The sequence below is a fragment of a genome, unplaced genomic scaffold, assembly GCF_019419815.1.
Source record: "Pyrus x bretschneideri cultivar Hongxiangsu unplaced genomic scaffold, Pyrus_bretschneideri_v1 Contig27, whole genome shotgun sequence".
NCBI classification, from domain to species: domain Eukaryota; kingdom Viridiplantae; phylum Streptophyta; class Magnoliopsida; order Rosales; family Rosaceae; genus Pyrus; species Pyrus x bretschneideri.
In genome coordinates, this window is record NW_025999579.1 from 4,586,813 (window position 1) to 4,598,837 (window position 12,025).

The 12,025-nt window shown below is 38.4% G+C and overlaps 1 protein-coding gene across 1 annotated transcript; it reads right to left on the reverse strand.

Moving 5' to 3' along the window:
- Window positions 1-9,328: 9,328 nt before the first annotated feature.
- LOC103952970 (oleosin Ara h 10.0101) lies at window positions 9,329-10,655 on the reverse strand. Its single transcript, XM_018648862.2, has one exon. The coding sequence runs from the start codon at window positions 10,459-10,461 to the stop codon at window positions 9,640-9,642; it is 822 nt and encodes a 273-aa protein (XP_018504378.2). The 5' UTR covers window positions 10,462-10,655; the 3' UTR covers window positions 9,329-9,639.
- Between the last annotated feature and the right edge of the window lie 1,370 nt (window positions 10,656-12,025).

The following is a 12,025-nucleotide window of genomic DNA, read 5'->3' on the forward strand; positions in this document are numbered from 1 at the left end:
TTTTATAGTGGGTTTATGCAAAAGTTTTGTGTTAACTTTTTTACATGGAAAAATAAATTACTAGATAGTATGACGGGAATCACATCCAATTTCAAAACAATCAAATAAGAAAGCTTTTCTTGCTACTAAAGGTAAAGTCATATCCCAAACATGGAAATTATTAAAATTAAAAGCAATGTTAGTGACTGCATTCGTAACAAAATTTGTCTCCCTGTAAACATGGTTCAACGAAATGAAGTCAAAAGCGGTTGCCAACCACTTGATGTCTTCAACAATGTTTTTCAATCGGAAAGGGGTTGAGCAGAAGCCTTTAATCAATGACTAGTTTAGAGTCACCTTCCACACAAACGTTCTTGAAGCCCTTTACTTTGGCCAACCAAAGAGCATCCCTTAAAGCTAAAGCCTCAGCTACAGAGATGTTGTTCTCTTCCAGATTTCTAGCTCCAGCAACAATGGTCAAACCATCTTTATTTTTAACTATTTGAGTAACAAATTTATGGCGAAATTTTGTGTTTTTTTTTTTTATTTTAATTTTTTATATAAGATGCAGACACCATTTTTTTTGTTTAATGGACTTGGTGTTTTTTTCTAATTTGAAGTTTTCATTTCTGGATGCTAATAAGAACACTACTCGGCTCATTCTCTAGAACGAGTTGTTTTCTCTTCCAACAAATCATTGTTTTGGCACTTATGCAAAAATTATGTCAAATTGTGATTGACATATAAGTAACACTGACTACTCTCAAAGGAACGAGACAAGTATTACATTTTTGTTAAACTGGATGTGACGTTAGCATTTCAGTTTTCCTTGGACCGTTGAAAAAAAAGAACGATACTTTCAACATATCAATTGAAGATTTTGGCATGTTTGAACATGAACGACCTTTAAACACTTGTACACCTCCTTTGCTCAAATAGTCAATTTTTACTTGACCTTCAAGTACTATCTTCCACTCATGAGTAAGCCACTGAAGACCTGGCTCTTCCCTCCAAGCAATGCTTCCCATTCAATTGAGAACGTCAATATTTGGGAGAGTGTTTGCACAATGTCTTTCATCTCTGGTCTATTTACTGGATCTTCACTCGCACACCTCAACGCTATTTCCGCCATCTGACATATACAATAGACGTATCATAAACTTGGAGTCCGTTTGTTAACTATTTCGTTATAAGTTTTTAGTTTTTGTTTTTCTGTTGCACAAACCTTGTAGACTTCTTCCATAGGGTAACTTCCTTTCATGTTACCATCTATTTGAGCTTCCAAAGCATCTTCTGGATCTTCTTCTTTGAAAACTGCGTATATCTTCATAAAAAGCAGAAAAATGTTGCTAATTCCGAGTCACTTGGAACAAAGATTGGTTCTTTGATTAAGAATTTAATTAGCTGACTTACAACTGAGATGAGTGACTTCATCCTTTTCGGTTCTCGGTTGTCACAAAAAATTGCACGCTGACCGGTTATTAGCTCTGCTACCACCACTCCGAATGCATAAACATCAGTTTTTGCAGTCATTTGTAGCTCCCGCACAGATCTTGCAGAAAAAAAAAAGTAGTGGTTTAGGGTGAGTTCATAGGTTTAATCCCTTGACAAGTAAGTACATAATTAAAACTACGACCACTAGCCTGCATTACTTACTCTGGAGGAATGTAACCCGGCGTCCCAACCAAGCATATCTTCTTCGTTTGACCGTTCTACTAACCTTGCTAGGCCAAAATCTGCTACCTTTGCTCTGAGTCCCTGATCAAGTAAAATGTTGCTCGTTTTTATGTCACGGTGAACATAGCGCTTCTTCGTGTGATCATGAATGTACTCAATTCCTCTTGCAGTATCCAGTGCTATCTGTGCTCTTGCTGTCCATGAAAGCGGTTGGTTTCCTTTCAGCAATGGATCATGGAGATGATCATTGAGAGAGCCATTCTGAAGAAACTCATATACCAAACATAGATGCTCACTTCCACTAGCATATCCCAGCAGTTCCACCTAAGAATAAAGATTCGGTTACATACTTTTCCTTTTACAAATTTTTTTGAAACGGTTAATAGCGTTTCTGACTATGTTTGGCAGAAAAACTTAAAAGTGCTTCGGAGTTAGAAGCGTGTTTGGAGAAGCACCTAGGAAGCACTTCTACTCACAATCATTTTCTTTTTCTTTCCAAAAGTGCATCCTATGGAAGTAGACCCAAATGGGACCAAAATCTTTTACATTCTTTTTTCTTCTTCTTACCACATTGTTATGATGGATCTTGCATAAAACCTTGAGCTCAGAAAAGAACTCCTTTGTTCTGCTAGATCTCATCTTCTTAATTGCTACCTCCAGTTCTCCTAATACACCGAAATAAACACTGCCATATCCGCCCTCTCCAATCTTCCTGGTGTCGTCAAAGTTAATTGTAGCCTGCTCGATTTCCTCCATCGTATATATAACTGGCCTTTCATTCTCAAAAGTTTCTGTAGCAAGCACAAATATTGTGTCACATTCTTATGCTAATATATTAATCTAGAAATTGATATGAGTGAATGTTGAAACTTACTCTTCGATCAAACCAAACCAATAACAGAAAACATGAACAACGGAAGCACTCTTTATTGATTGAATAAAGGACTACAAGAAAACTCACACATACAAATAGTTTTCTTGTCACATAAGTCTCTCACACACTATATCCACTCTAACTCTACCCTAACGTTAAGGACCCTTTTTATACTAAATCAAACCTAATCCAAACTGAGTTGGAATCCTAAACCTATCTGAAACTTGCGTCCAAGTTTCCCATACCTATTACAATTAGAACTCCCACACCAGTTAGGAACCCTTCTCGGATTCTATACCAACTTCTAACAAACTCCACCTTGGTAAGAACTCCGCCTCGAGACTTCATCTGCTTCCATCGCTCCACCATTTTCAAGTATCAAACCTGTCTTACATGCACCAAACCCAGACAATGACTGAATTTTGATGCACCAACCACCTTTGTTAACATATCTGCAGGATTATCAGCTGAAGCAATTTTCTTTACAAGAATCTCGCCTTCAGCTATAATCTCCCGAACAAAATGATATCTTACATCTATATGTTTGGTTCTTGCATGATGCACTTGATACTTCGCCAAGTAAATAGCACTTTGACTATCACAATGCACATCTATCTTGCGCTGTTTAACTCCCAAATCTGCTATTAATCCCAGTGTCCAAATAGCTTCTTTAATCGCTTCTGCCATTGCCATATATTCAGCTTCTGTTGTTGATAAAGCAACAGTCGGTTGTAGAATTGATCTCCAACATATAGGACCATTCGCCATGGTAAACACATATCCTGTGGTAGATCTTCTTTTGTCTAAGTCACTAGCAAAATCAGAATCTACATATCCAATAGAGAACTTCTCAATTCCTTTATCATCCCGCTCAAAACAAATTCCCGTGCTCCTTGTTCCATGCAAATATCGCAGTATCCATCGAGCAGCTTCCCAATGCATTTTTCCAGGATTATGCATAAATCTACTTACTAATCCAACTGCATGAGCAATATCAGGTCGAGTACACACCATGGCATACATCAACCCTCCAACCAAACTAGAATAAGGAATGTCCTTCATCATAGTCCTTTCTTCATCAGACTTAGGGCATAACTGCGTGCTCATCTTGAAGTGAGAGGCCAGAGGTGTACTTACAGGTTTTGTTTCATCACGGATGCCAAACTTGTGTAGCAATTTTTCCACATACTGTTTCTGTGATAAACACACCAGCCCTTTCTTTCTATCCCGTGTGATTTCCATCCCCAAAATTTTCTTTGCTTCGCCAAGATCTTTCATCTCAAACTCATTTTGCATCTGAGTTTTGAGTTTTGAGATTTCTGTTTGATCACTAGAGGCAATGAGCATATCATCTACATAAATCAGTAAATATACATACGTTCCTTCCCTTGTTTTCTTGTGATATACACAGTGATCGTATTGGCTCCTATTGTAGCCAAAATCCTTCATAACCTTGTCGAATCTCAAGTACCATTGCCTCGGTGATTGCTTCAAACCATATAGAGATTTGTTGAGCTTGCATACTAGATTCTCCTTTCCTTTCTCTTTGTATCCTTCTGGTTGACATATGTAAATTTCTTCAGACAAATTTCCATGCAAAAACGCAGTTTTTACGTCCAATTGTACTAATTCGAGATCGAACTGTGCCACCAGTGCTAGGAGGATTCGAATGGATGAATGTTTCACCACGGGAGAGAAGATTTCATTGTAATCTATTCCCTCTTTCTGAGCGTAGCCTTTTGCTACTAATCTGGCTTTAAACCTTACTGAACTTGCATTATTTATTCCATCTTTCTTTGCATACACCCATTTGCATCCAATGGCCTTTCTTCCCTTAGGTAGCTCCACCAGATCCCAAGTTTTGTTCTTCTTTAGTGACAACATCTCATCATCCATAGCTTCATGCCAATTTTTAGCTTCTTTACTCCTTGATGCTTCTGTGAAATATATAGGGATGTCTACTTCGATTACTGTCAATGCATAGGCTATACAGGAGACGCAATCTTTGAATTTAGCAGGAAGCCCAACCTCCCTTTTTCCTTTTCTCTTGGCGATACACTCTTCTTGATCTGGTACATCAGTAATCATACTGTCCTCTTCTTGTTTTTCTTCTTGATCGACATTGATTTGATCCTCATTGTCGAGTTTGTCTTCATCTCTTGAATGTTCAGTTTGTTCTTTTGCTAGCTCCACCTCTTGCACAATCTTCCGATCTTCTCTTAGTTGCATATGGGTTTCATTAAATGTCACATTTCTGCTTACTACAACCTTCTTGAGTTCTGTACTCCACAACCTGAATCCCTTGACGCCACTGTTAAACCCTAGAAAGATAGCCTTCCTTGCTCTCGGGTCTAATTTATTTTCTTTCACATGGTAATACGCATCACACCCGAATACCCTTAGTCTGTCATAATCTTGAGCAATTTGTCCTGACCATACTTCCATTGGAGTTTTTCCGTTTAAGGCTGAAGAAGGAAGACGATTTAGAATGTGACATGCATAACTCAATGCTTCTGCCCAAAAACGTTTATGCAGTTTTGCTTGTGACAGCATACATCTGACCTTTTCTAACAGTGTTCGATTCAACCGTTCTGCAATTCCGTTCTGTTGAGGAGTTTCTCTAACACTGAAATGTCGTGTTATACCTTCCCTTTTGCAGGTTTCAAAGAAGGGATCAGACGTATACTCTCCCCCATTATCACTTCTTAAGACTTTCAATTTTTTCTCAGTCTTCCTTTCGACTGTGTTTTTCCATTCTAAGAAAATATCCAGCACCTCATGTTTGTGCTTCATCATATAAATCCATGCTCTTCGTGAATAATCATCAATGAAGGATACGAACCATCTCTTTCCTCCTAGGGATTCATTCTTCGCAGGCCCCCAGACATCTGAGTGTACATAATCCAGGATACCCTCCGTTTGATGTATTGCCGTGCCAAAACTTACTTTGGTTTGTTTGCCAAGGATACAATGTTCACAAAAATCGATCTTCCCACTTTTGGCTCCCTCTAGGACCCCTTGTTTAATCAATCCTTGCAATACCTTGTTTCCCACGTGCCCTAGCCTCATATGCCATAGACAAGATGTATCTGATTGATCACTTGCTGCTGCCATAGCCATCGGAGATTCAATAGTGGTGCCTTCTAACAAATAAAGCAAACCCCTTCTTGGCGCTTTCATTATCACTAATGCTCCTCTTGCAACCTTTAATGTTTGTTTTTCTGAGTAGAATTTACAACCTTGATCTTCAAGAGTTCCAAGCGAGATTAAATTCTTCTTAAGATTTGGGACATATCTCACCCCTTGTAGCTCTCGGACTACACCATCATGGTGTCTGATTTTAACACTACCAATTCCTTTCGTTGCACATGGATTATCATCCCCCATATATACCATTCCAGTGAGGGTCTTAAACGAAGAAAACCAATGACGTTGAGAGGTCATATGATGCGTGCATCCAGTATCAAGCACCCAGTGATTCATATAATTTATTCCGTCTGATGCAGTTAGGGCACAGACGAAATCTTCATTATTAGCCTCGACAATGTTTGCCTCTGAGTCTTCATATTTCTTCTCTTTGTTCTTGGATCTGATTTTGGGACAATCCTTTTTCCAGTGCCCTTTCTCATGACAGAAGGCGCACTCATCTTTATCGAGAAACTTTCTGTTGCTTGAGGCACCTCTCGAACGAGACTTGCCTTTCTTCTTAAATGCTGGTTTTCTTTCCTTTGATCTTCCTCTTACCATTAGTGCTTCGGAATTGCTTCTCTCTTGTCTGTCTAAATTGCGGACTTCATGATTCATCACTGCGCTTGAGATTTCATCAAACTTAAGAGTTTCTCTACCATAAATCCATGTCGTAACAAACGACTCGTAAGATTCAGGTAGGGAATTCATCAGAATCAACGCTTTATCTTCATCTTTGATCGTCTCTTCTAGGTTCAGAAGTTCAGCAATCATCTTGTTAAATTCTTCAAGATGGTCAATCATCTTAGTTCCTTCCTTGTACTGAAAACGATACAATTTACTCTTAAGATAAAGTCTGTTTTCTGCACTCTTCTTCAAGTACTTTGATTCCAACGTATCCCATAGTTCTCTAGCTGATGAGATATTCATTACACCATATTTTTGTGCTTTTCCAAGACATAGTCTAATCGTGGAACATGCATGTGCATTCAGCCGCTGCCATTCCTCCTTCTTCATTGTTATAGGCATGTCATCAAGCACCACCAGTAAACCTTGTTGAATCAGTACATCCTTTACTTCGCACTGCCACATAGCGAAGTTATTTGTCCCAATGAATTTCTCGATCTCAAACCGAGCACTTTGCACCGAAGTCTTGGTTACCTCAGTACCCCTATCATCTCCACTTTCAGTTTTTGTCATCGTTTTGATTTGACCACGCAACCTAAGGCTCTTGATACCACTTGTTGAAACTTACTCTTCGATCAAACCAAACCAATAACAGAAAACATGAACAACGGAAGCACTCTTTATTGATTGAATAAAGGACTACAAGAAAACTCACACATACAAATAGTTTTCTTGTCACATAAGTCTCTCACACACTATATCCACTCTAACTCTACCCTAACGTTAAGGACCCTTTTTATACTAAATCAAACCTAATCCAAACTGAGTTGGAATCCTAAACCTATCTGAAACTTGCGTCCAAGTTTCCCATACCTATTACAATTAGAACTCCCACACCAGTTAGGAACCCTTCTCGGATTCTATACCAACTTCTAACAGTGAACCCAATAAAATTGTTTTCTGATGGAGTTGAGATATTTGTCTTACCTTCCATTTGCCTTTTGAAAAACTGTTGCTTCATTGAAAAGCGCTTTTTGGCATTTTGGTTCACATCTTCTTCTTCTTCTTCTTCTTCTTCTTCTTCTTCTTCTTCTTCTGTGTTCTTACCTTTTCTGTATCTTATGAGAAGAAATATGAAGAATGTCGCCACCAAAAGAAACCCAACAGCTGACACTATGCCTATAATTGCAGCCAAACTGAGTGTCTTCCCTGGTTTGACCGAGAAAATTGGTCAATTTATCGTACTTCATTTAAAGAAAATGAGCATTTATGACAAGAAGTTGTAATTGACACTTCAAAATAGTCATCATTCACTTCCCCCTAATAGAAATATCGAAGAACAAAGAGTGAAGTATGACTATTTTGGTGTGTCAATAGCGATTTCGTTACGATTTTGAAGCAAAAAAAAGAGGCACTACCTTGTTGCTGGGCTTGAAGTCCATTGAGCTCCATTGGCACAAACAAAACCCACCCAACATCTATAAAATTAGGGGATTGATGAAGTTTTTGTTCAAATTCTGAATCTCACTCTCATATGCAGAGAGAAGTTTTTCAATATCTGATAAAGTGTCATGATCTTGAACTGTGTATGTCACAACCTCCTGTGATTTTTTCTCTACACACCCACAAACAAGGTGAAAAGTAGTCATGTTTCCCACAGTAAATAGCTGCTCCTCTCCCCCAATTTTCACTACCTGCCCACTGTAAAACTCACTTACCACATTTCCAACAGTGTCTCCTTCTTTCACTAGGTAATTTGTAATTTGTATCATAGAGGTAAATTTGGGTGCCCCTTATGTTCTTGCAAGTGCAAGGAACAGAAAGAAGATAGTCTTGTGGGTGTTGGTTGTCATGAACAATTGGGTGGATGTTGGATGGGTTTACTGAGTAAAAGGTGGCTATTTCCTCCGTTGTGTGGCCTTTTGAGACGTGGTATAGAGAGGAATTGCAAGTCTGGGTGTGGTGAGAAGTAGAGCAAGGAAAAGGGTACAAATAGAGTGAACTTATTCCAGTAGTGTTGTCTGAGAGAACATTTGTGTGGAACAAAGTGGTCAGGAGAATTGAGAAAAAATGGAACTTTTGGTTTGAAGGAGCCATTTCCACGCTGAAATAATGATCTTTGGCATTGGAAATGAGGTGAGTAAGAATAGCTTCTGGTTTTGGCTTTACATGCTTTGTCATTTTATACTATGTTTGAGGTCAATTTTAAATGAAATGTAAAGACGATTCAATCACCTAAGTTTGAATTTTCCTTCTCATCGTTTAAATAAATTAGTGTAAAATATCGCTCGTATAAAAGAAAAACGAAAAAGCAATTTTGTGTTTCTTTGCATTACTACTTAAAGTATTCAGCAATTTACACAAGAATGACATTCACACTACCACGTAGCAGTGTGGCAGGTGGGAGGCCAACTTCGAAAGGCAATCCGGCCACACCACAGACCAATTATATTTTTTGCGCGGATTTTTACCGAAAACAAAAATGACTTGAATTGCTAAATTTTTAATTGTTTAGATGGTAATGAAAAAAAATAAAATAAAAATCAAACGTGGTGTCTCCTTTTCAAAATGACCTCACACCTTAAAAAGTATTTTATAACAAGCACATCCAACAAAAAAGTTCCAAAGATATTAGGTAATAAAAACCATTAATAAAGAACTGTAAACTTGAACAAGTGTTCAAATGATGATAGGCTGCAGTCTGAGGATTGGCAACATCTTAATGTCTGTTTGATAAGTACTCAGAGCTAAATCTTACTCACGAAATATTTTTAAGATATGTCCAACAGCAAGTAGTTGAAGATAAAGAATGTCTTAAGACATAGACTTGGGATTAATAAGAGTAACGTTAACATCACCAAACATGACTTGAGATACAAGCCAAAAATTAGTTGCATCAAAATCCATTAGCAAGTGACAAGGAAGAATTGGAAATTCATAATCCAACCAAAACAAAAGAACCAAGCGCTGAAAAAAAGAGCACGGCCATTTATTACATCATAAATCCATAGAACCACAACTATCGACTCCAAACGGTTAGTACATACCGGTACCAGGTAACACAAGTACCAAAAAGATATACACATACAAACACAGACACCAAAGAATAAACACGTACAAAAGAGAGAGAGACACTAGCCATTGAGACCCATATACATAATATATATGCATGATCAACTCTCCATCTTCATGTCCTGACTGTAACATTAGCACCGTCGCGGCTCCGGCCGCCTTCTTTTGCCCTGCCAGTTTCTGTTTATTAGATCCCTGCCACCTTCCTGGCTTCCTGGGTCATTTCAACTTCCTCGGCCTTTGTTCCGGATAGTCTCGCCCACATCCTGAGTCATCTGGCCCACCTGACCTCCAGTCTCCTGCATCTTATGGCCCACAAAGTCTCCTGTCTCTTGCACCTTCTGGCCCAAGTACCCCGTCGTCTCCTGCACCTTCTGGCCCAAATATCCCGTTGTCTCCTGCAACTTTTGGCCCATCGTCTGGGGCAGATGAGACCGGCTCAAGTAATGGGCCAACCAAGAGAAAGACGATAGGGCCGTGACCCCTAAAGCCCCCGAAGTCAATATCCCCGTCACAGATAGGAATACGACCACAACAGCCGGGACCAAAACCGGACTAAAGATAACAAAAAGCGGGGTGGTCACTGCCAGCCCAATGATGGTCCCGGCCAGTGTGAGCCCTGCAAGCAAGAGCAGAGTTCCCCCTACTGGAACCAGGGTGGCAATTGTCAAAAGATTTGAAGCTGAGGAGCCATTTTGTGGACGGAAGCTTTTCCCGACTTCGAAGGGGTAGCGTTGTTGTTGGTCATACTGGTAGTGAGTTTGGTAACCTTGGTGTTGTGGGTTGTCGAACTGGATGCGACTTTGGTAACCTTGGTGCTGTGGTTGCTGCTGGCGGTAGTGGTGCTGATCAGCCATTGTATGAGATATTGAGAGAGCTAGGGTTTGCTGGGTTTGGTTGATCGGTGGAGGATGTGAAATGAGAGACTGAGAGGAAGATAAGGAGGAGGGTTTGGATTTTAAAGGAACAGAAAGACATCTGTGGAGGGGGGCACGTGGAGGGAGTGGGGGACACTTGTTGGATGCATGGAGAGTGAGGCTTTGCATGGTGAGAGAGGAGCTGGAGTGTTCGGTGATATGTCATCAATCTTTCGTTGGTTTCTGCTTTTTAGAATTTTAATTTGTGACGGATCGATAATGTGGTCTGGTGCAAATGGAAATGTGCGTTTTTGGCAAGGAACACCCAAATCTAATAGGGTTTGATGAACCGATTGGTTTATTTTCAACAATGGTAAGCATAGTAATCAAGTTAAATTCAGTTAGTGCTCATACTTAATTAACTTTAAATGACATGCAAATGGTGTTATATTACAGAGAAAAACTTCTGTTAAGTTCCCTAATTAGATAGATTTTACATTTAATAAAAATCAGAGATTGAGTAAGACCAAAATGGATGAATCTTATATTTTTGAGAGAGGTGCTGTATGAATTACATAGTTTGTCTAACCAAATTTTATTCACATTATGATGCATTGATGCCTTGATAGGTTGTTGATGTTTTTAGGTTTGCTACATTAGGTGTATTTACATTTGAATGCTTATTATTTTAAAAAATAAATAATTCAAGTCTTCTAGAAAAGGGTTAGGATTCGGGGATACGTGCTTTTGACATATATTTTGACACACGTTTGTGTGGACCTACTCCACAGTGTATTTTAACGATCCAACTGTTTATCTTTTATGTCTTACTTCAAAGATCATATCTACCAAAAATCATTCGAATCCAAAATCATATGATTGTCAGATTAAATTTAGTGTTTCTTAGTAGAACCATATTTGTATATTTTTTTCACTATAAATGAATGTCTAATGGTTTTGGATTTTTCTAATTTTTGTAAGGACGATCGATGAATGATGTACTAAAACATAGTAATTCGAATCGTTAAAATACATTATGAAGAAGACCTATAAAATACGTGCCAAATATATAAAAAAGCGGGCGTCTTAAGGATCCTAAGCCCCAAAGAAAATTGGAACGTATGAAGGCTCCAATTTGCTGGTGTGAAATTGGGGATTGGAATTGTAGAGTGTGCATTTGGAACTTGCATGTTTTTGAGCTTGGTGTGAAATTGCAAAGAATATCGAAACATGGTCCGATAACCGATGATTTTTAATCTCTTGTAAAAAGGAAAAAAAAATCCCATAATTTTCATCAAATTGGTTTTATTTAAAATCAACAAGCCTCATTTTCAAACGAAAAAAAAAACAATGGTAAGCCTAGTATAATACTCATATGTTAATATATTATGATTTATGAGTCATTGGATGTTGTTGTCTAACCAGATCGAAAGCACCCAGTTTTAAAACCTAAAACACGAATTGGAATGGAAAAAAAAAAAAAAACAAACAAACAAACAAAATTGTTCATTGCCGGCGTTGTCCTTCTCTCATCTCTTAGAATCCAATACCTACACTTCATATTCTCTTTCATTTCCGAATCTCATATTAGATATCGATACGAGATGGACCTGTTTATAAAAAAATGTGAAAGCACATAAAATTGTGTTCAGATATGTGAAGTTTGCTAGCATTGGGTTCAAATCTAAAAACAATTTAGAAACACACAAATTTGGATTTTAATCTCTCCTTCAACTATTGAAATGTGAATTGA